The sequence below is a fragment of the Pongo abelii genome, chromosome 2 (assembly GCF_028885655.2).
Source record: "Pongo abelii isolate AG06213 chromosome 2, NHGRI_mPonAbe1-v2.0_pri, whole genome shotgun sequence".
NCBI lineage: Eukaryota > Metazoa > Chordata > Mammalia > Primates > Hominidae > Pongo > Pongo abelii.
Genome location: NC_085928.1, coordinates 57,620,979 through 57,646,088, shown reverse-complemented (window position 1 = coordinate 57,646,088; position 25,110 = coordinate 57,620,979). Strand labels below are relative to the sequence as shown.

General features: G+C 39.7%; 1 protein-coding gene across 2 annotated transcripts in view; it reads left to right on the top strand.

Annotated features, from left to right (window-relative positions):
- Nucleotides 1–10,530: 10,530 nt before the first annotated feature.
- The window catches only part of GBE1 (1,4-alpha-glucan branching enzyme 1), a 273,138-nt gene continuing 258,558 nt past the window's right edge, over nucleotides 10,531–25,110 (top strand). For both annotated transcript variants that reach the window (XR_010139153.1, XM_054551665.2), the window contains exon 1: nucleotides 10,531–13,693. Coding sequence is in view for 1 of the 2 variants with exons in the window: in XM_054551665.2 (XP_054407640.2) it covers nucleotides 13,551–13,693 (143 nt within the window). In the remaining variant the exon portion in view is untranslated. The remainder of the gene's footprint in view (nucleotides 13,694–25,110) is intronic.

Below are 25,110 nucleotides of genomic sequence, written 5' to 3'. Positions count from 1 at the left end.
AGTTATCGGCAAAGTACAAAATAGTAATTAAAAATTTCTAGTTCAGTGCCAGGCTCACATTGTTCTTTTAATGAATCAGATTATCTCAACTTTGTAAGGATTAATTAGGTACTTGTAGCAGTTCCTTTAAATTTCTCAGAACACTATGCCACTGGATAACTAAGTGGCAGCCTTGTAAACTCAAAGAGTTAATAGAAACTCAGAAAATCCGTTACACTTAATTCCACTAGAAGAGAGAAATTTTTGATTAACTATGACATTATTAAAATATTATTGTATATTTTCATTTAAATATTAACTAAGGTTTATGTAAGGACAAACTATCATTGGAAAAAGGGGGGAAATTAGTATTATAATATCTTTTGTTTAAGAAAAAATTATAGAAAACTATGTGAAATACTATTTTTCTAAGCCTGCATGTATTTTCTCCAAAATCAATAAATATTAAGATTTTATCATCGTTAATATTATAGGTTAAAATATATTTTGGAATAATTTTATATTTACAGAAAAGTTGGCAAGATAGCACAGAGTTCCCATATGCCCTTCACACAACTTTTTTTCTGCTAGCACCTTAAACATTTGTCAAATTGAAGAAATTGACATTGGAACAATACTATCAAGTAAACTACGGACTTTATTCGTATTTCACCACTAACATTCTTCTCTTTCAGGATCCATTTCAGGACACTGCTTCACATTTACTCATCATGCATCCTTAGTCTCCTTCAATCAGTGACATTTTCTGTCTTTTGTGTTTTTCATACACGAACTTGACCTTTTTTTTTTTTTTTTTTGAGACGGGATCCTGCTCTGTTGCCAGGCAGGAGTGCAGTAGTGCGATCTCGGCTCACTGCAACCTCTGCCTCCCGGGTTCAAGCGATTCTCCTACGTAAGCCTCCCAAGTAGCTGGGACTACAGGTGCACGCCACAATACCGAGCTAATTTTTGTATCTTTAGTAGAGATGGGGTTTCACCATGTTGGCGAGGATGGTCTCGATCTCTTGACCTCGTGATCCACCCGCCTCGGCCTCCCAAAGTGCTGGGATTACAGGTGTGAGCAACTGTGCCTGGCCGAACTTGACTATTTTTAAGAGTACTAGTTATGTGTTTTGCATAATCTCCCTCAGTTTGGTTTTGTCTGATATTGTCTCACGCAGATCATGAGGTCAGGAGATCGAGACCAGCCTGGCTAACATGGTGAAACCCCGTCTCTACTAAAAAAAAAAAAAAAAAAAAATTAGCCAGGCGTGGTGGCACGCGCCTATAGTCCCAGCTACTCAGGTGGCTGAGGCAGGAGAATCGCTTGAACCTGGGAGGTGGAAGTTGCAGTGAGCAGAGATCATGCCATTGCACTCCAGCCTGGGCAACAGAGGGAGACTCTGTCTCAAAAAAAAAAAAAAAAAAAAAAGTATCAATGAACTTTGAGGGAGAATATCTCAGAGGCGAAATGTGTTTCTCATCACATCAAAGGTTATGTCATATCATGTCTTATCAGTGGTGCTATTAATATTGACATTTGGTTAAGGTGAGTCTGACAGTTTTCTCCCCTATAAATTTACTGTTTTCCTCTTTCCATATTCTATTATTTGAAAGCATATAACTAAGTCCAGCCCACAGTCAAGTGGAGGAGAATTAAGCTCCATCTCCTGAGCGGGGAGGCTGTATATAAATTTGGAATTTTTCTGTAATTTTTTTTTCTTTCTCCCCAATTTAGTGATGTGCTTAATCTATTATTTATATTAGGGTATACTCATAGGTATTTACTTTACTCTTTAGGCTATAATCTAATACTACTGTTATTTATTTTGTTGTTCAAAGGATTGCTGCTTGGACCACAGAGACTCTTTTGGGTTGACTCTTGTGTTCGTGCCCCATGTGTGTGAGTGGAATATATACATAAATATATATAAACACTTTTTACTTTTACTTTCTGTCACTATAAAATCCAAACTCATCTCTCACTTTCCTTACCTCACCCTAGAGTTAGCCATTTCCTTTAACGGAGTATGGTGTAAAGAGCTGGGCGCTGGGTATGCTTGTTTTCACTGTTTTGTCACTGCTTCTATACTGTCTCAGTAGACAGAGCTAAGAAATATTCATACTATACAAACCCATGTACACACAGCCACACCTACCCACCCACCCACCTACATGCACACACGTATTTCTGTATTTACCTATTTGTGTGTATGTGAGTTAACACAGCCATCTGATTCTAATTGAGCACCACGGGGTTTATAATATTTTTCTCCTATTGCTTATTTGTCACGTCCATCTTACTTGTTCAACTGTAGTATACCTGAAGAGTAGCTTCTGAATTCCTAGCCCATACCCCTGTGAAAACTAAATCTGCCAATTAGAATACAGTGTTTATGTACATTTCTTCTTGCTTTTAGCCTTCCAGTATCCAGTCAAAACACTGTTTTCCAAAGTTTACTTAGGTCAGCTTTTTTTTTCTCCACTCCAGTGATAATATAGTTTTAAAGAGAATTCTCTTGAGCAAAACACTACTATAAGCTATGTGGAATTTAGAAATGTAATGTTCGAAAGTTGATTCTGGAGATGATTATGATTCATTTTTCACAGAAGCAGTATTCTAACACATTTTAATCTATCATAATTATAATTCATCTCAATATTATCAAAGCTGTTTGTCCTTTTAGCAGGCCAATTAGAGCACTACATCGAATCCTCCTATTGGGGTGAAGCAAGAGACGAGGAAGATTACTTGCTGTGACTCTTATTAGATATATTAATAGCTATAATAGGGCAACTCTGCTTTTCCCTCCTAAATTCACTGAGTTGCTTTGAGCTGGTACACTTCTACCGATTGTCTTACAATCACTGAGAACTCATTTCAAAAAGACTAAACACATGTGTTAAGTTTGCTGAGGCCGCCAAACAAACTACAGAAACATATTCTTTCATACTTCTGGAGGCCAAAAGTCAGAGACCAAAGTGCTGTCGGTGCCACATTTGCTCTGGAAACTCTAGTGGAGAATCTGTTCTTTGCCTCTTCTTGCTTCAGGTGCCTCTTGGCATTTCTTGACTTGTATCTGCATCCCTTCAATCTTTGACTGTCTCCTAGTCTTCTCTGTAACTGTCTCCTCTGCATGTCTCTTCTGTTGTCATTGGATTTAGACCACCCCAGATAATCCAAAACGATCTCCTCATCCTCAGATCTTTAACTTAATTTCATCTTTATACCAAATAAGGTAAGAATTTGACTCCATGGAGGCTTAAACAAACAAATATGATAACATTCACAGGTTCTAGAAATTAGAACTTGGATATATTTTGGGGGGACCATCATTCCAGCTACTACAATAAGTGACAATAGTCGGAAGTGTCTTCTGATTAGTACATTGAATGAAGATTTAATCCATGGGCTTCATGACTTAAATTTTATGTGATAGTTTGCCCCCCGCCCCCCCCGCAACACACACACACACACACACCCCATCACCACCACATTTCTTGGACCTTTGCTTTATTCTGGATTGGTTGAGTTTGTCAGGGACTTGGGTTTCACTCAGGTAAAGTTAATAGATTCATATCTTTTAAATTTTGCTTGTCTGAGTTTTGTCTTAAATACTTAGCAAACATGCTATTATTTTTCATATTCATCTTTCTGAGAGGCAGTATAAAACAGTTCTTAAGAGCATGCACTGTGCAAAAGATCTACCTGGGTTAAAATCCTGACTCCTGCTAGGTGCACCACTTTATGCAATTTTTTTGGCTCTGTACCTTTCTCATAGGATTTTACACATACATACACACATGCACACGCACAAACACCTTTTTATGTTAAACTACACACAAATATAACTATATTAAAATACATAAACACATACATAACTTTATATTAAAACACACACACACACAAACACACACATTTGAACAGTACCCAGACTGTAGAAGACACTGTGTATTATTAGCTATTATTCTAAAGAGTCACTCTAGTCTTCTTCCAACATAACTTCTTCTTGATAAGCTCAGTTATCAAATCCATTCTTACATAATTTTATGCCTAAAATGTTTGCAAATATTTCAAATAAGGAACAACCAAGGAGTACTTAAAATTTCAGATATAAAATGATCACTAGAGATAACATAGAGGCATAAAGGAAGCCTGTTACTTTGAAATAAAAATTGCCAGTTTTTTCAGGTAGGTTTGAGATTCAGGGAAGTTGTTTCTCTTCTAATGGAGAGGACCAGATGCTCAGAGGATTTGTCCTAACAGAGGCTTTCACCTTGAGGTTACTGGTTCTCATTCAACGTAGGACAAAAGTAATTGAAAATCATTATCATTTAAAAACTATTAAGTACCATCTCAGGAAAAGGCTGTTTGCTTTACTCTGGTTTTCAGGTGGCAGAAATCCCCATCACCCTGAACACTCGTCAGTTGGCCATCTAAGTAGAGATGTTAGAGGGTGAATAGGTCTCAAGACGGAATGACAGTCTCTTTTCCCAGGGTTCTCTTGAGAAGCTGGGTAGGTGCTAAGAAGGGAAGGTTAGAGGGGAAGTTTAGGTGGTCACAACCTCTGCTGAATTAAGAAAATAAGTGGCTGTTAGTTTGTAGATGGGGAACCAACACTTACTAGGCATTAAATCTACCTTCCAATGGAGATTCTGAGATAGTTTTATGGCTAAATTTTTAAAATAGCTTTATGAGGTATAATTTACATACATAAAATTCACCTGTTTTACATGTCTAATGGAATGATTTTTGGTAAATTTATAGAATTGTGTAACCATTGCCTCATCCAGTGTTAGATCTTTTCGTGGAGGAACGTAAAGGAATAAATACTCGAATTATTTAATTTCAAAGAAATTAATACATTTGGGAAAGGAGGGGAACAAAACAGCAACAGAGAGATAAATAATGGGATTAAAAATTATGATTAAATCTTAAAATACAATTTTAATACAACTGTATAGTATTTGGAGCTGTCATTGTTGACATTTTATTTACAAAATGTCTAATATTGTGAAGACCTTAGTGGATCATATCACAGGTCTTTATATCATCATAATGCTTTAACATTATGCCATACGCATGGTAGGCACTTCAATATTTCATTTAGTATTTAATATTAAGTACTTAATATTAAATAAAGTTATCCATCCTCATAATTCCTCCGTGTTTAAGTATTTCATATCCAGAATCACTGAATAAATTTAAATACTATTATAGGAAAATCTGAGTGTCTGTTATATATCCATTGCTGAAAAAGCCACGTTTCCTTTTAAAGTAAGTTCATAGTCCATTAATAATAATAATAGCTGACACTTATATAGTATCTACAATATGCTAGGCACTATCCTAAGAACGTATTAAATTATTAAATATTCTTATTTAATCCTTACCACATTTGGCGGTTAAGAAAGCGAAGCCATAGAGAGGTAAAGTAACTTGACAAGGTTACAAATGATGAAGCACCAATCAGAATTTAGGCAGTCCGGATCCAGAGTCTTTGTTAACATCTAAGAACAACTTTCATTTCACCAACCAGTTTTCTTATCCTTGCTAAATCAATGGTCCAGTGCTAACAAAGATTTTCCCCAATTCCTTTATTGTTTTAACCATCCTAACCAGCTGAATTCTATGGCTAAGCATTCGTATGGCATGTTCACAAGTGCCAGAAGCTTCTCAGCCCTACTGACCTTCTGCTGTACTCATCCTCTGCATTTCTAACCCTAACTTCATTAAAATATTTATACTTTGAGCTTACATACTCAGTCTATTAAGCAATGCTGAACAAAATCTAACGATTCAGCCACACAGCACTATTTGAGGTGTTTGATGTCCAGTCTCAGCTGGGCTCTCCCCATTGTTCAGGAATCTTCTGTTTTGTTTTCTTTATCCTATCCCACAGGGGCCATGCAGAGCCACAGCCCAGACAGCCCACAGTGCACTAGAAACTGAAATAGGATAATATCTCAAATGCCTGGCAATGAAGAAAGAAGAGTGTTATCATTAAGGGGCAAAGGGGAGGGGGGCAAGAGAGGAGGAGACAGGAAGAGAGAGAGAGGGAGGAAGGGAGGGAGGGAAAGGGAGAGAGAGAGAGAAAAAAAAAAAAGAAGAGAAGGACAAGGCTACTATCACATATACTGTGCCATTGTGTAGAATAGAAAAAGGTGCCTTCTCTTGGTTAACACATTTTTTTTTCGTTTTGTGAGATGAAGTCTTGCTCTGTTGCCCAGGCTGGTGTGCAGTGGCGCGTTCTTAGCTCACTGCAACCTCTGCCTCCTGGGTTCAAGCGATTTTCCTGCCTCAGCCTCCAGAGTAGCTGGGACTACAGGCGCGTGCTACCATGCCTGGTTTTTTTGTATTTTTTTGTATTTTTTTTTTTTTTTTGAGTAGAGACAGGGCTTCACCATGTTGGCCAGGCTGGTCTCGATCTCCTGACCTCGTGTTCTGCCCACCTCGGCCTCCCAAAATGCTGGGATGACAGGCGTGAGCCACCGTGCCTGGCAGGTTAATACGCTTCTAAGGAATTCATATCTTGAGAAGCAGGAGGCACTTCTGTGGTGGGGCAAGTGAAGGCTCCTCTCTCAGAGTAGAGTGAATGCTTTCAATTGCTGGGCATACCTTACGTAGTATATGGCCGGTAAAACTGTAGTGGCCTTGTGTGAGGCGAGGATTTTTAAAGCTAAGGTAAATTTTTAATGAAATTAGTTCCTGCAGTCAGTGTGTGTGTCTGTGTGCGTCTCTGTGTGTGTCTGTGTGACATTCGTAGCACTCTGGATGCAGGAATGGAGAAGGCGAATTGATTGGTCCCAGATTGGGGTTTTGTCATGTGAATATGGTAAAATCACAAGGCGACAAGTTAGTTAACAGCACTGGCAAGTTTCATGGGTAGTGGAATCTATGATGAATAGAAAAGAAAAATGTGGCACACATGTTGATCAGCCATCCCTTTTCTTCCATGGGAACAGAACCACCATTTTATTCATATGTTGGACATTAATGGAAGGTGGTCCCAACTCAAGCAGTAAATCACAATTAGTTTAAGCTACTCATAGAAGTTACATTACTCTATGCCACTTGTTTCAGGGTAGGCATGTGACCTAGTTCTGGCCAAAGAGATACAAGAAGTTTGATAGTGACATCTGCGAAAAGTTTTCCTCTTGGCAAAGATACAGGAGAAATGCATTTTTCTTTACCTTTTATGTGGCCTTATTGAGAGGTGACAGCGTGCTGGCAGTCCTCACCGCCCTCGCTCGCTCTCCACGCCTCCTCTGCCTGGGCTCCCACTTTGGCGGCACTTGAGGAGCCCTTCAGCCCACCGCTGCCCTGTGGGAGCCCCTTCCTGGGCTGGCCGAGGTCTGAGCCGGCTCCCTCAGCTTGCGGGGAGGTGTGGAGGGAGAGGCGCCAGCGGGAACCGGGGCTGCAATCGGCGCTTGCGGGCCAGCTGGAGTTCCGGGTGGGCGTGGGCTTGGCTGGCCCCGCACTCGGAGCGGCCGGCCGGTTCCGCTGACCCCGGGCAATGAGGGGCTTAGCACCCAGGCCAGCGGCTGCGGAGGGTGTACTGGGTCCCCCAGCAGTGCCGGCCCACGGGCGCTGCGCTTGATTTCTCACCGGGCCTTAGCTGCCTCCTCATGGGGCAGGGCTTGGGACCTGCAGCCCGCCATGCCTGAGCCTCCCCCACTCCGTGGGCTCCTGTAGCCTTGAGCCTCCCTGACGAGCACCGACCCCTGCTGCACAGCACCCAGTCCCTCAAGGGCTGAGGAGTGCGGGCGCACGGCGCGGGACTGGCAGGCAGCTCCACCTGCTGCCCCAGTGCGGGATCCACTGGGTGAAGCCAGCTGGGCTCCTGAGTCTGGTGGGGGCTTGGAGAACCTTTATGTCTAGCTAAGGGATTGTAAATACACCAATCTGCACTCTGTATCTAGCTCAAGGTTTGTAAACACACCAATCAGCACCCTGTGTCTAGCTCAGGGTTTGTGAATGCACCAATCGACACTCTGTATCTAGCTAATCTAGTGGGGACGTGGACAACCTTTGTGTCTAGCTCAAGGATTCTAAACGCACCAGTCAGCAACCTGTGGAAACAGACCACTCAGCTCTCTGTAAAATGGGCCAATCAGCAGGATGTGGGTGGGGCCAGATAAGACAATAAAAGCAGGCTGCGGGAGCCAGCAGTGGCAACCCACTGGGGTCGTCTTCCACACTGTGGAAGCTTTGTTCTCTCGCTCTTTGCAATAAATCTTGTTGTTGCTCACGTTTTGGGTCCATACTGCCTTTATGAGCTGTAACACTCACTGCGAAGGTCTGCAGCTTCACTCCTGAAGCCAACGAGACCACGAACCCACCTGGAGGAACGAACATCTCCAGGTGCGCCACCTTAAGAGCTGTAACACTCACCGCGAAGGTCCGCAGCGTCACGCCTGAGCCAGCGAGACCACGAACCCACAAGAAGGAAGAAACTCCGAACACATCCGAACATCAGAAGGAACAAACTCCAGACGCGCCGCCTTTAAGAGCTGTAACACCGCGAGGGTCCATGGCTTCATTCTTGAAGTCAGTGAGACCAAGAACCCACCAATTCCAGACACATTATGGGAGAATGATGTGTAGAGCTGTGGCAGCCATTTTATGACCATAAGGAGACAAACTTGAGGTCAAAAGCACATACGATGAGAAAATGAAACAACCATAGACCCTGGGTCCTCCATCACGTTTTAAAAGATAGGGCTATCACTGATCACTCTCTTCTTTTCTGAAAGTTCTCCTTTTTCTTGGCAGAAGCCACATTCTCCTTTAACACTATTCCTTGTTCTTAAAAGTAAGTTACTTATTTGGCTGGGCACCGTGGGTCATACCTGTAATCCCAGCACTCTGGGAGGCCGAGGCCAGCAGATCACTAGGTCAGGAATTCGAGACTAGCCTGGCCAACATAGTGAAAACCCATCTTTACTAAAAATACAAAAAGTTAGCAGAGTATGGTGGTGTGCGCCTATAATCCCAGCTACTCGGGAGGCTGAGACAGGAGAATCGCGTGAACCTGGGAGGCAGAGGTTGCAGTGAGCTGAGATCGCGCCATTGCACTCCAGCCCAGGCGACAGTGCTAGACTCGTCTCAAAAAAAAAAAAGTTACCTCTTTTTTCTTTCAGCTCTCTGATTTTCTTTTTCATTGCTAATGATTTTCAACGAGGGGGATATGTAATTTTAAAGGGTATATTTATATAGTCTAGTTTATCTTTAGTAGTTATAAATTGTTTGCCTTTTAAAAAGCATATTTAGTAGTATTTTATCCTTCAGAGTCTTTTTAAAAATAGCTTTGAGATGTAATTCACATACCATACAATTCATCCATTTAAAGTGTACAATTAAATAGTTTTTAGTACATCCACAGAGCTGTGAGACCATAACCACAACCAATTTTAGAAAATGTGTATTATCCCAAGAAGAAATCCCATATCCACTTGCATTCACTCTTCGTTTCCCCTGACCTCCAACCCTAGGAAGCTAAAAATCTACTTTCTTTCTGTGTAGATTTGCATATTCTGAACATTCCATATACATGGAATCATATAATATGTGGTCTTTTGTGAGTGGTTTCTTTCACTTGGTATGTTTTTAAGGTTCATCTGTGTTGGAGCACATTATCAGTAACTCTTTGGCTTTATAATGCAAACTACTGAAAAGCAAACATGTGACATGAGACTCAAATATCAAGAAAAAAAGGTTTCAAAATATTTATTGAGGATCTCCTATTTGCCACTGTTAGCTAGTAGCCGCACATGGGTCATTCTCTAATTGTTATCTTCATTCCTAAATGATCTATTAGGCACCAGAATTACATTTCCAGCTGCCATATTGACTTGGGTATCCAGGAGCTGACACCTTGAACTCAGTTCTCCCTCTTTCAAGGACTTCTTTATTTTTGCTAGACAGAATTGCCCCAGGCTCAGAAGCTCAATCTTTAATTCCCTTTTCACTTTCATAGCCAATCAGTCACCAAATCTTATAAATTCTATTTCTCAAATATTTCCTCTGTTTTGGTGTGTCAAAAATGTGATGGGTTGAATTGTATTTCTCCACAAAAAGATACACTGAAATCTTAACCTAACAGTACCTCAGAATATGACCTTATTTGGAAATATAATAATTGCAGATATAATTAGTTAAGATGAGGTCATACTGAAATAGGGTGTGTCCCTCATTCAATAGGGCTGGTGACCTTATAAAAAGAACACTATGTGAAGAGACAGAGACACAGGAAAATGCCATGTCACGATGGAGGCAGAGATCCAAATGATGCATTTATAAGCCAAGAAATGCCAAAGATTGCTGGCCATCACTAGAAGCTAGGAGAGAGGCATGGAATAATTCTCCTTCAGAGCCCCCAGAAAGAACCAAACCTGTGGATACCTTGATTTTTAGCCCCTAGAACTAGGGTAAGGTGACAAATTTTTGTTGCTTAAACTACCTAGTGTGTGGTACTTAATCACTACAGCCCTAGGTAACTAATACAGACACTAAATGACTTCATAATAGTTTAGGCATTCATTATATCATGCATCCCAAATCTTTATTTCATCATTTTCTCTGCTACCCCAGACCAAGCCATCATCATTTCCTACCTAGGCAATGTTAATCACCTCCTAATTGTCTCCCTTGTCTCCCACAAGAATGGCACCCCATTGCCATTCTTGTATCCTTATAATTCATTTGCCACATAGAATATTTTAATAATTAAACCATATCATATCAGTGTTCTGCTGAAAACTCTCCAATAGCATCCCTTAAATGGACATTAAAGGGCCTATATGAACAAACAGCTGCCTAGCTCTTGCACCACAATTCCTGCTACTCCTCATTACACACCGGGTATGCTAGATTTTTTTTTTTTTTTTAAGACCAATTCAATTCCTCCATTGCACGAACTCTGCCATTCTGGAATGCTCTTCCTCTCCTGGCTCATTTCTTCTTGTCATCACACTTCAGCTTAAATGTCAGTTCTGAACGGCCTTTCTTGATGACCGGAACTAACACAGATATTTGCTCAGTTTTAATTCTCAACAATGCATTTACCACTATCTGACATTGTTTTGTATTATTTTATGTATTTCACTGGTAATTGTGTCTCCTCTCCCTCCTACCCCCAATAGAGTATGACAACTGGGACTTGTCTTATCATTTATCCACAGTACGTGGGAAAATGGCTGGCACATGGGACGTCAATAAATATGTGCTCAATGGTGAACCACCTAGGTAGGCAGATATGTACACTAGGATCCTGCTCGTGGAGAGCTTAGGTTCTAAAGGGAAAGGTCAATAAATAGGAGAAAAACAAACACCTAGATTCTGTTAACTGTTGCATAGAAGAGATTGAAGTTACACAGAAGACACTGAGGAGTCTACAATCAGAAGTTTCTCAGGTATGAGCTGACATTTTTGCTGAGGCTGGAATGAAGGCTGGGAAAAAATTAAGCAAGTAGAGCTCAGCTCCCTGAGAATTTCCAACAGAGAGAACAGCAAGCAAATAATCTTAGAGGCTATTATACAACAAATTCACTGAGTTCCAGGAAAGTCAGTGTGACTAGAGCATAGTAAAACTGGAAAATGATGAGAAAAGTGGCTGGAAAGGTAGTCAGGGTCCAGATTATACAAGCCTTGTTAGAGAATGATAAGCTGTTTCTATTTTACCCTAAGTGAAACAGTATGCTATTTAAGTTGCTAAATGACATCATCTGATTTACTCAGTGTAGTCTCACCAAACTGTGTCCCCGACCACCAGCATCAGAATCACTTCTGAGCTTGTTAAAATGCAATCTGAAGCACCACTCCAGAATTGAATTAAGATCCCTAGGTGATTCATATGCACATTACAGTGTGAGAAACACTGGTACAGAGAACGGAGTAGAGGTGAGAAAGAGTAGAAGAGGGGAAGTCAATTAGAGAGCTACATTACGGTCCAAGTGAAGGAAGACAGTAGCCTGCATAAGAGTGATAGCAGGAAGGACGAGAAGACGGATTTTAAGTTATCTTTTGCAGACAGTTTGTTTAGGTCTCCTAGACAGCTAAATGGAGATCTCAGTAGACAGGCAGTGATACAAACCTGTGTTTCTGAAAAAAGTTTAGGCTTGGAGATATAGATCTGTGGGTCTGTTATTAATAGTTGTCCTGCTTCGGGTTTTTTTAAAATTTCCTTCCTTTTTTAGTGCTTTATATTCTACAAATGTCTGCATGTTTTTTGTCATCTTTATGGAAAAGAAGGCACGTCTTAAAGTCGTTCAAGTCCTTCACTTTTTCACATTGAGGTCTGTCTTCATATCCACTTATCTTTCAAGTCTATTAAACCCCTTATAAAAACTTTACTTTGAAATATTTTAAAATTCAAGGCCCAAGGCTGATTAATACTGTTTCTCCTCCATAACCCCTAGGATTTTCCAGTTCTAGGTTTTAATGAGAAAAATATCCTCAATCCTCTCCAGTTTCTAGGTGTAAAGCAGCTTGGATCCTCCTGGGTTTGGTGGGTCCATCTCTCTTGGAGTCCAACTCTGTATTCTTAAAAAGCAATTATTGAAATAGAAGCTAGTCAGTGGCAATAAAAGAAGGGAATTCCAAGTGGGAGCTTCCCAAGCTAAGAGGAAGAGAGGTTTCTTGCCTTATCACTGTAAGTGGCAGAGTGGCGTTCCAATTCAATGATATCATTTGTGTTATCAAAGATAAGTTTAATCGTTGAAAAGCTTGTAACAATTATAAACACAGGCAAATGCCTTTTCCTTTTTGGCCTTACGGAGAATGAGAAAAGTTCTTCCCATGGGTTATAATTCTTAGCTGTTGGTAATGCAGAAGAGTACCAGAACAGCAGAATTCCAACAGTATTCCAGGATTCTGTGTCTTGGTTAATTTTAAATTCACGTGACCTGGCAAACTTAGGAGAGTCCTGGTTGTAAGTGGTATTAACATTTTCAGCAGTAGTACTCTAGCTACACTTGACTGTTCCCCTCTGTGAATTTACATGGTATGTTTGAAATACTGCCCCTCAAAAGTCTCAGAACTTTGAGAAATACGGTCCCTTCCAAAAAAACCCCTTATGTCCAATTTGAAGGGGGCGCTGTCAGTGGGTGGTTAAGTGTGTACTTAAAAGCGGAATCCATTCCGGAGCCAAGACTAGGTCAGGGTGAGGAAGGCCAAGGCTGAGCGAGGTCAGCTTGGGACCCACCTCCTAGAATGACCTCCGCCGGCAGGGAAAAAACCGTTAAGGGAAGGAAAGGGCAGGTCCCTGCGGCCTCCAGGTGCCAGCCGCGTGAGTGGGCGGGGAGGCCTCGGTGCCTCCTACCAGCTCGGGACGTGCGTCCCGGCATCACCCCAGGATCCGCTCCTCCCCGCTGGCGCGGGGAGAAAGGGCAGGAGGCCTTCTGCCTCGGCTATAAAGGGCCCCGGACCGCCGCAGCTCGCCTCGGCTCGCCTCGACACGCCTAGGCGCCCTCCGGCTCCGCCCTAGCCGCCGCGACCCAGCTCGAGCTCCAGCGCCCGATCAGGCCCCACTCGACCCTCTCGGGCCTCGGCTACTTGGACTGCGGCGAAGATGGCGGCTCCGGTGACTCCCGCGGCTCGGCCCGAGGAATCCGAGGCGGCGCTCAATGCCGCCCTGGCTGACGTGCCCGAACTGGCCAGACTCCTGGAGATCGACCCGTACTTGAAGCCCTACGCCGTGGACTTCCAGCGCAGGTACCGCCAGACTCCCACCACCCCCACTTAGACCGGCAGCCCGCCTCCCAGGAGCCGACTCGGGACGCCGGCCGCCCCTCGGCCCTCGCGCGCCAGCCCCGCCCCAGGCGGGGAGGAACCTGAGTGGGCGGGGCTCGGGGTGACTCGGGTAACTGGGTTCTGTGGCTTCCGTAGTGGCAGGTTGACAGCTCTGGTCCCCGGAGCGGGCGCTGAAGAAACTTCTTTCCTCATCCCCTTCCCCCTCTGTTCTAATCAGCGGTCTTGCGCCATAGGGTACGTGCTGTGGCTCCAACACTTATTCCCGGTAGTGCTGCTGGGGAGTGACTCAACGCCACTGCAGGTTTTCTGATTTTGGCACGCGCTAGCGTGGGCCTGTGGAGTAACGTGGGCGTAACTCCTGGCAAGTGTAATTACGCATTTAAAACTTTCTAGTTTATTTCATAGCAAATATTGTGATTTTATATCTAAGAGGATTCCTTCAAGCAGACACTATATCCTAACTTTTGTTTTTTCCTTGCTAATATTCCTCATTTAGGGGAAGATTACACCTACATTGATCAATTTTTTCTTCCCTTGGATCAACATTGATAAGTTAAATGTACATCAACATTTGTCCGTGTGTGATTTTGCCATCTTGAATAGGGAGAAAGGTCAGGAAAGCAAAACTTTTGCAGGCCAATGTCGTTTTAGCTTGTCTTCTACCATTGTGTACCATACCGCTTTAGTTACTGGGCTAATAATTCTATTAATAAGTTCCACTAAAAAGGTACAGGTCTTTTTTTGTTGTCGTTGTTGTTTGAAGTAAAAGAGCTATTATACAAGTTGTAATAGTTATACTTGTGAGGTTACCCCATTTTGATTTAATAGTTTCTCCCCTTTTAGGAGAGACACTGCAGAATGGAAACTATCCTGGCAACAGAATATACATGGCCAATTTTTCGAGTGTTGGAAAACATCCAGCTAGTTAACTGGCATGAAGGAGCGTTGAGAGTAATGAAAATGGGTTGATTTGGAGTTTGAAAAAAGCCGAGCAAATTGTTTGTGTCCTAGCATTTTCAGGTATTAAATGCATTCAAATCAGCAAGTGTTTATTGAGGAACTCCTATAAATGAAACACTGCTCTAGGGATTGTAAGGGATATGAAGTTTCATTCTTGAGCTTGTATATAGTAATGAATGAGCCCTCTGTAAAATAATCACCTTGAGCTGTCCGTCACTTAATCTGATGATTATGCTCTTATATAAACCATTTTGGGAGCAGCCTTGTGAAATTGTTTTCAGAATTTACAGTATATGCTTTCAAAGACACATAGTACATAATCGTCATAGGTTTAAGGTTGGATTTGATTTCGAAATAGAAAAAATTTAGAACAAAAGATAGTGATTAAAGGTAGTGGTCAGATTTTTTTTTTTTTTTTGATGTCCTTGTAACCATGACATTAATTTACATGTGTGCTTTGTAAAAGGACACAAGATATTTATTAAAGAAGAGTTGTGGAAATGTTTTGTCTACACCCCCCTCCTTTTTTTTTTTTAAATGACACAAACAGATAAACATTCTTTATGAAGTGTTTCTTTCATGTACTTTATTTCCAACTCCACTGGGATTGAAGCATTTATAATCTTCTTTCATGGTTTGCCAAAACTAATGAAGGGAATAAAGGCCAAGATAAAGAAGGGAAGAGAATCCAGTGTGCTTGGTGAAAAGTTTCGCCCAGTGGGCCCTCATGTCTCACTCTGACCTGGATTTTACTTTTGTCCTTGGTTCTGAGTAATGGCCATTTGCTAGCACACATGTTCCATTTAGGCATATCAAATAGTAATTTGGCATTTGTTAGTGGTAACTTCTATTGTTAACACTTGAAGAATAAAACATTTTTCCTTCATACAATTTGGTCTTAGTTCCTTGTCCAATTTTCCATCTATTTCCGATAATCCATTTGGACTGTGTGTCTTTGGCCTAACACAAATACATAACCAGTCAAACACTTAGGTGCAAAGTATGCTTACTAAGGAGTGAAGAAAATTTGAGGTACGTACAACAATATATAATTAAGGTGATGAAGAAGGAAATTTCTTTTTGATGGACTGTCTCATCCTTCCCCAACAGATGTCTTTTCATTTGAAATTTTTTGGATGTTCCCTTAGGATGTTTTGGATGTTCCTTCCCTTCTTTATCTTGTCCTTTTCCCCTTTTGTATTAGTCCATTTTCACACTGCTGATAAAGACATACTTGAGACTGGGCAATTTACAAAAGGAAGAGGTTTATTGGACTTAACAGTTCCAAGTGGCTGAGGATGCCTCACAATCATGGCAGAAGGTGAAAGTCATGTCTTACATGGTGGCAGACAAGAGAAGACAGCTTGTGTAGGGAAACTCCCCTTTTTAAAACCATCAGGTCTCGTGAGACTTACTCATTATCAGGAAAACAGCATGGGAGAGACCTGCCCCCAGGATTCAGTTACCTCCCTTCAGGTCCCTCCCACAACACGTGGGAATTCAAGATGAGATCTGAGTGGGAACACAGCCAAACCATATCACCTTCATTAGTTGTTCTTTTCAGCTTCTGTACCTGTGAGAATTTTGAATCAAGTGTAGAGGATTAATGAGTTACTCTGCTATAAAATAAAAATTAGTGCATTATTAGCATGACTAACCACCTCCATGTCGTCTCATTGATGACCTCCCAAAATAACATTTTCCACTTGGTTTTTCTACCTTTTATTTAGTTATTTACTTGTTGTTACACTACAATTAGTTGTTATAATTCCAAAATCTTAGTGCTTTAAAACAGCATTTAATTGTCCCCATATTACACGTCAGCATGAGTCAGCCAGAGGGCTCTCATGGCAGTCACTCAAAAATCTAGGCTTATGAAGGATTTGTTTTGAAACATGCTTCTGTAGAGGTAGTGGCAGTGCAAAGAGAAGCATGTTGAACTATGCACTATTTCTTACGGCTTTTGCCTAGCAGTGAGTCCACGCTGCTGATACGTTACATCGGCCAGTGCACATCAGCTTGCCCTGTGGGTGAAACAGAGAATTGGCATTTGTGAACACTGTCAACACAACACAATTTTAATACTACTACTTTATACCCTCTGTTTAATGTTTATAAAGCAGTTTCAGATATGGTATTTAATGTAATCCTCATAACAAAACCATGAAGTAGACGGTGGGCATTTTTCCTGTTTTGCAGATGAAGAAACTAAGTGACAGGCTTGAGCATACATGGCATCAGTGCGTGCTGCAACTGTGATTAATCTTTCTTTACTAAAACTGTTCTCAACCAGTTCACAGACAACTTCATGATAATTTAGGGATACCTCTTTACTCTTTTTTATCTCTAGCATTGTACATGTTGGACTATTTCTTGGCTCTTTGAAGCCATAATCTTGCTTTTCTTTCATTTTCTCAGCCTCTTTTTGACCATTTAATGTGAGAGATTTTCAAGGCTCTTTCCTGGGATCATTTATGTATTTCTATTGTATATTTTCTCCCTAGACATTCTCATCCATCCCATGGATTCCATCTGTCTACTGAGGCTGCCCACATCTGTCTCCACTCTAGATCTTTCTCTTTATCTTGGACTTATTTATATCTTCATTTTGATGTTTTATAAATACAAATCTCAACATGTATAAAACTGAACTTAAAGATTTTCATTCCAAACATGTTTGTCCCTGTCAACCCAATCGCAGTGTCTGGACTCTTCCTCTACCAGCTGCTCAAACCTAGAAGGTAACGAGTGATTTCTAATTACTCCCCTCTCCTCCTTTCCTTATACCTTCGAGTCTAGTCAATTGTAGCCCGTAACTTTTAAGTATGTACCATGCTGCCTTCCTACTGCTGCCATCCTAGTTCAGGTTGCTAGCATCTCTAGTATGGTTTACAGAAACAACCTTGTAGCTGTTGTTCTTTTTTCAGATCTTCACTCCATTCTAACTTCTCCACTCCTCTTCATTCGAAACAGAGTAAGTAGAATGGATTTTGAAATAAACAAATCTGATCATGGTACGCCTCTGCTTAAACCCTTTCAACCATTCCTCATTTCTCTTGAGTTCTGTACAACCTCCTTCCCATAACTTAGAAGATTCTGCATTATCTGGTCCCTGTTGACCTTTTCAGCCTCCCTCTCGGTACCATCTAACCAGAGGGCCATAAAGGGAGGGGGCAGCTCGGATCTCTGGGGACCATTCTATAAAGATACTAGAATACCAATAAAATAAATCAGAAACATGATATCTATTTCCCACATGCATTCCTTTTTTCTTGAATATTGAAGATTTTCATTTCTATTTTGTCCACACACAAGAAATTGGGGCATCTGGAAAAATCACTGAATAAAAGATAAGAAAGTTGAAGAATTAGAAAAATTTTCTGATCTTTGTCAGAAGAGTGACAGTTTTAGCTTAGTAGGAGTGGGTTAAATAAGTGAATCTTTTCCTGTATTTAATATTTTCTTAATATAAAATAATTTCTCTACCCCATGAAAGAGAAACATTTAACAAATGTTTGAGTATCAGCTGGAAAGTGTGACATCATATTATCCTGTCTTAGATGCCACATGTTTTGGTTTAGCCCTCGGTGAAGCTGTGCTTTTGTACATGCTATTGCTTCTGCCTAAGCATTCTTTGCGTCTACCTTAGGATAGCTCCTATACATGTTTTGGGACACAGCTTAGGGATATATTGTATGCTTTCTCTGACTTCGCCCTATCTCAAAGCTTCTTCTGGGCTGGTTGAGGGGGTCCTTCTTCTTTTCTGCCACCGTGGACCACTATCCTATGGATGCGCATCTACTGTAATATAGTTGTCTTTCTACTCTTTGTATCCTCCACTGGATTGTTTGCTCTCATGAGTGGGTACTATGTCTTATTATTTATTCACTGTTGTAGTCTTCAGTCTGTAGAACTGGACCTGCCTCACGGTAAATACTTAGTGTAATATTTGAATGAGCCAGTGGCTGACTGAATGTCTTCTGACTTTATTTTTCCGTTGTGCCATACCAGTGAGTCTAACTAAGGTCAATTGACCTGGAGCTAAAAATGTCTGGATTACTACGGTAGATGAACAGGGAACAGGAGTAGTTAGTAGAGGTTTCATGTGACAATCTGGGGAAGGGGAATATATGCTCAATTAAAGAGCTAAAGATGACCAGAATAAATCAAGAAAATAGTTTCTTAATTAGATACTTTCATGCTCATCAGAGACTAGAAGTTTAATCTCTGAAGGAATAGTCAGTTTGAGAGAATCTGATGTCAAGTTGTGGCTGTGTGTCCAAGAATGGGAGAAGAGGTTTTATGATAAGTATTACATGTTAAGTATTACGATTACAGTGAAGAGCTCTACTTGGTTAGAAATAAAATAATTTTCACATTGGTATCTAATTAGAATTAGAAAGTAATTTGGATTTGGTATGTTAGCAACCATTGGGAGATATACCTAATGCTAGATGACGAGTTAGTGGGTGCAGCGTACCAGCATGGCACATGTATACATATGTAACTAACCTGCACATTGCACACATGTACCCTAAAACCTAAAGTATAATAATAATAATAAATAAATAAATAAAAAGAAATTAAAAAAATTGTATTGAGGTAAAATGTACTATATGTATAATTCACCATTTTTACCATTTTTAACCACAGTTCAGTAGTAATAAATAAATTTATATGTATTTTCCTCCTTTATCTTCCTCCCCCCCTCTCCTTCTCAGCCTCTGGTAACCTCCAATCTACTTTCTATCTTCCTGAGAAACACTTTTTTAGCTTCTGCATGTGAGTGAGAGCATGTGATATTTGCCTTTCTGTACTTGGCTTATCTCACTTAACATAATGATCTCCAGTTCCATCCATGTTGCTGCAATGATAGGATTTCATTAATGTTTATGGTTGAATAATATTCCATTGTGTATATATACTGTATTTTCTTTATCCATTCATCCGTTGATAAGCACTTAGGTTAATTCTGTATTTTGGCTATTGTGAATAGGGCTGCAATAAACATGGGAGTGCAGATATCTTTTCAACATACTGATTTTATTTCTTTTGGATATATACCCAGTAGTAGCATTGGTGGATCATATCATAGTTATATATTTACTTATTTGAGGAACCTGTATACTGTTTTTTTTTTCCAAGTGGCTATGGTAATTACATTCCCACTAACAGTGTATGAGCGTTCCCCTTTCTGCACATCCTAACCAGCATCTGTTACTGCCTATGTTTTTGATACAAGCTATTTTAACTGTGGTGAGATGATATTGCATTGTGGTTTTGATTTGCATTTCTGTGATGGTTAGTGATATTGAGCATTTTTTTTAATATACCTGTTGACTATATGTTTTCTTTTGAGAAATGTCTGTTCAGATCTTTCGCCCATTTTAAAATCAGATTTTTTTTTTGCTATCAGTTTATTTGAGTTCTTCATACATTATGGTTATTAATCTCTTATCTGATAGTTTGCAAATATTTTCTCCTATTCTATGAGTTGTCTGTTTACTTTGTTGATTGTTTCCTTTGCTGTGCAGAAGCTTTTTAGCTTGATTTATACTCTGATGTCTATTTTTGCTTTGATAGCCTCTCTTAAGGTCTTACACAAGAAATCTTTGTGTAAGAGACCAATGCCCTGGAGCATTTCCCCAATGTTTTCTGCTACAGTTTTCATAGTTTCCGGTCTTAGACTAAAGTCTTTATTTAATCGAGTTTGATTTGACATTTGTGTATGATGAGATATTAGGGGTCTAGTTTCATTCTTCATCATATAGTTATCCAGTTTTCCCAGCACCATTTATTGAATAGACTGTCCTTTCCCCATTTTAAGTTCTTGGCACCTTTGTTAAAGACGAGTTGGTGGCAAATGTGTGTATTTAGACCTGAGTTCCCCATTCTGTTCCATTAGTCTATGTGTCTGTTTTTATGCCAGTACCATGCTGTTTCGGTTTCTATAGCTTTATAATAAATTTTGAAGCCAGGTAGTGTGATGTCCCCAGCTTTTTTTTTTTTTTTTTTGCTAAGATTTATTTGTCTATTTGGGGTCTTTTGTGGTTTCATTTAAACTTTAGGATTTATTTTTCTATTTCTGTAAAGAATATCATCAGCATTTTGATAGGGATTGCATTGAGTCTGTAATTGCTTGGCTAGTATTGTCATTTTAACAATATTAATTCTTCGAATCCATAAGCATGGAATACCTTCCCATTTTTTGGTGTCCTCTTGTATTTCTTTCATCAGAGTTTTATTGTTTTCCTTGTATAGATCTTTCATTTCTTTGGTTATATTGATTCCTAGGTATTTTGTATTTGTTGTAGGTATTGTAAATGGGATTGCTTTCTGGATTTCTTTTTCAGATGATTCTCTGTTGGCATATATAAATCCTACTGATTTTTATATTTTGATTTTGTATTCTGCAACTTCACTGAATTTGTTTACCACTTCTAACAGCTTTTGGGTGGAGTCTTTATGTTTTTGTAGGTATATAATCATGTTGTCTGCAAACAAGGCTAATTTGGCTTCTTGCTTTACAGTTTTGATGCCCTTTAGCTCTATCTCTTGCCTAATTGCTCTGGCCAACCACACCAAAAATTGATTCTCACAGCACAGAAGTTTTATATCACAGTGGAATGGGGTACTTTTTTCTCAGCGCCTGGCCAAGTTGTGGGCTCTGAAGGAAGTCAGATGTCAGTGACTGTAGAAGGCAGTGAAGAATCTGAAGATAACAAGATATACATGACCTGCTCTTCTGCACTAGTAGATTCATTTGCCCTTTGCAGCTGAAATCTTTACTAACTCCAGTCATTCCTGAATTCTCTACAGTGATGGTCAACAGGCTCTGACCTCTTCTCATTTTCAAAGTGCCTTCAAATGACTTCATGGAGCATCTTGGTTTAGTTTAGGCTCTGGCACTTGCTGCACCACCTCCTGAGAAATGACTGTGTGTGTTGTAACTTACAGGATTCCTTTCAGCTCTCATCAAACTGGGCCTTGGTCAGCCAGTGAGATGATAATATTGTCTCTGTGAAATATGCTATAGTTTTAGACTGATAAGTATATCATGCTGCTGTTATTTGAAAGCACATATTAAACTTTGATTATACATTTATAGGCATTAAAGGAAAATATGAAAGTGTATTCTTTGGAGAAAATTGCTACTACAAGGTACCTTTCATTGTAAAGTGAGCTGATTTTCTTCTTATGGCAATATGAGCTCATCAGTTTATGTTCACCACTGTTTTGAATCCAGGGCTCCTTTGTGTTTAATATCCAGAAGAATCCCCACTGTGTTTTGTGTTTAGGGCAACAGGAACCCAGTACCTTGACAAAAGGTAAGACTCTACATTAAACACATGATTGTGTAGAGTTTTAAAATATGTTATACATCTTACATTCATTGATTTATTATACAATTAAATTTTAGCTCTCATAACTATTAAATAGCTTTGAGTCCTAGGGAAAATTAATCAGCCTCTGTGAACTGATTTCTTCATCCATAAAAGATGGATAGAATCCACTTTGTAGGGTGTCTTGAGGACTAAGAATACATGTAAAGATGCTCAGTAAACAAATAATAGTTTGATGATGATATTATTAGCAAACTAATATATCAAGTTAAATATTTACTAGAATATTACTTTCAGAAGATTTTACTGTTTGGTTCTTTAACACTATATTCTGAAATCAATTATCAGATAAATACCATGACCAGAAATTCCCCACAACTCTTTGTTTTGCTAGTTAACTGTGCCTTACTTTGGGGGTTCCTTCTTTTTTTTGTTAGCAGGAGTGATTGTGTGAATGAGGTGAGGCAGGTGGTAATTTTAATCATAATCTAATAGAGAAGGAAAAGAATATGTTTAAACTTTGATCCTTAATTTAGAGAGGAAATGATAAAGCAATTGCCAGTTTACTATAAGCTGAAGGCAAGATGAGTCCTGGGATATAATGAGCACAGAGCTCCTTTTATTGAGAGAGGTAAATGCTAGCCTGCAGAAATTCAAAATCACTCTTGTCTTGATCTTCCTTTTCTGTCTTTTTCTCTTCTTTCATCTGACTGCTAAGTGTTCATATTCTTGGGTATCAAACAGCTGCAGGGATTTTCTTCCTCCTGAACTGTGGATGGTTAGAGGAATGGTCATACTGAGTTTACTAATAGCAGGAGTAACTTTGAAAATAAGACTAATGTAGAAGAAGAAAAAATATATAATAGCAGCATAAAAGTTTGAAAATGAAAGAATTCTAGTGGAGTATGAACATATGATATGTGCATATTAATTAGAAAAAATTGTAAATCCAATATTTTGCCTTCTCTTTTTTTTCCTCCCTTGCTTTTTGATATTTGATGGCTGCAGTTGTTTTCAATAGGTTTGATTTTGCCATAAGATGCATAAAACAAATGAATGGAATATTCATATATATTTTAGTAGATCCATTGAATGATTAATTTTAATGAGACACAATCTCTGGCTTTATACACTAGTTCTACAACCCAAAATATGATAATCAGAAACCAAATATAAAAATGTACTTCTTGCATAAAGTTGAAGTTTTCCAAATACCCAGCAAAAAGAATTAACTGTTTGTTTTACCAGTGATATCACATGATACTCAATGTCATCACTCTGTTTTTGTTTCCATTAATAACACCTAGCCACAGGTTATATTTGATTATGAATAACTACACAATACAGATATACACACTAGTACAGAAACATGATAAAATTAGTTATGCATTTAGGTTCATGTCATAGAAAACCTAGCACGCTTTCAATTAACAGAATATCCCACAAGCAGTGAATTATAGAAATAGAGGCTTGTGAAGAAAAGCGAAGGTCAGTGGTTTGGACTTTAGCTTAAATACATCCTTCTTTATCTTTCTGCTATATTATCCTTAGCATATGGTCTCCTTTCTTATGCTTAGAGGATGATTGGGCACAGCCTGACACCACATCCATGTTTCTAGCTGGAACATGTGCTAGCTTACTATGTCTATTTTAGTGAAGCATATGTTAGCTTTCTTGTAAACTTCAAGTGGTTCTTCCCATTTACAGGTTATTGATCACAATTGTCCCATGATCATCCTTAGCTGAAAGTGAGCCTGGATCATCGAGGCTTTCAGTTGCACACACATCTTCCTGAAATGTTTCCTTTTGTCTCATCCATCATAACTTCTCAGGGCTCTTTTCCTTTCTCCAAAGAGGAAACTACACTGGTGAAAAGCCCAGTGAGATCATGTTGTAGTCCTCTGAAATCACATCTATGCACAAATCATTCTGTGCAGGATCCAGGCATTCTACTGTTCCTGAGAGGAGTCTATAGTAACACCCCTCAGTATTACCAGCCTCTGGTTATGGATTTTACTTTGCTAGACCTGATCTTTGTTTTTCTGGGTTCTTTTTTTTGGCGGGGTGCGGGGGGTATACAGAGACTTTTCACTGCTCTGTCTTAAGCTGTTTCAGTCGCTTCAGCTACTTGGCCCTAGCTCCACTATCTTCTTTTTTTAATTTCATGAATATTCTTAGAAAATACAAGAATGTGGCCAGGTGTGGTGGCTCACGCCTGTAATCCCAGCACTTTTGGAGGCCGAGGTGGGCGGATCACGAGGTCAGGAGTTTGAGACCAGCCTGGCCAGTATGGTGAAACCTGTCTCTACTGAAAATACAAAAATTAGCCGGGCATGGTGGCACGCGCCTATAGTCTCAGCTACTCAGGAGGCTGAGGAAGAAGAATCGCTTGAACCGGGGAGGCGGAGGTTGCAGTGAGCCAAGATCGCGCCACTGTATTCCAGCCTGGGCGACAGAGCCAAAAAAAAAAAAAAAAAAAAAAAAAAAAAATATATATATATATATATATATATATATATAAAAAAGAATATTTTGAGATGAAATTGGTTTGTTAATTACTAATAATTTTTTCATCTTATCTTGGGCTCATGAAAAAATGATCAGTTTTCAGTTATTTGGAGAATAGAAAATTTGTGTGATTAAAAGGAAAAGGAGAACAAAATTAAAAATGTCCATTAATTTATGCTAAGTCTTTAAAGCATGAATTTTTTTTTACCTAACTACACACAAGCTTATGAGGCTTTAACATTATACCTTTCCGTGCTTTTCTTTTTAAAGCTTAAGATGTATAACTATCAGTCTTCATGGTTGTCATTTCTGTGCTTTTTATTATTATTTTGTCTCAGCTTTTCTCTTTCTGCTCTGACACTTTTGTTGGCCTGTTTGCTTTTTGCCTACACCTTGGAGTCTTCCATCCTCTTGACCATTTTGATTGGCAGTGTTATTTTTGTGGTTTAAGTTGTGCTTACTAGTGATAGGAGTGTAGTGAAACTAACAGGCCTCTTCTTGCTTTACTTCTCCAAAGTGCCTCTAATTAAAAACTGTATGGTACCCATGCAGTATTAGGCAAACCTC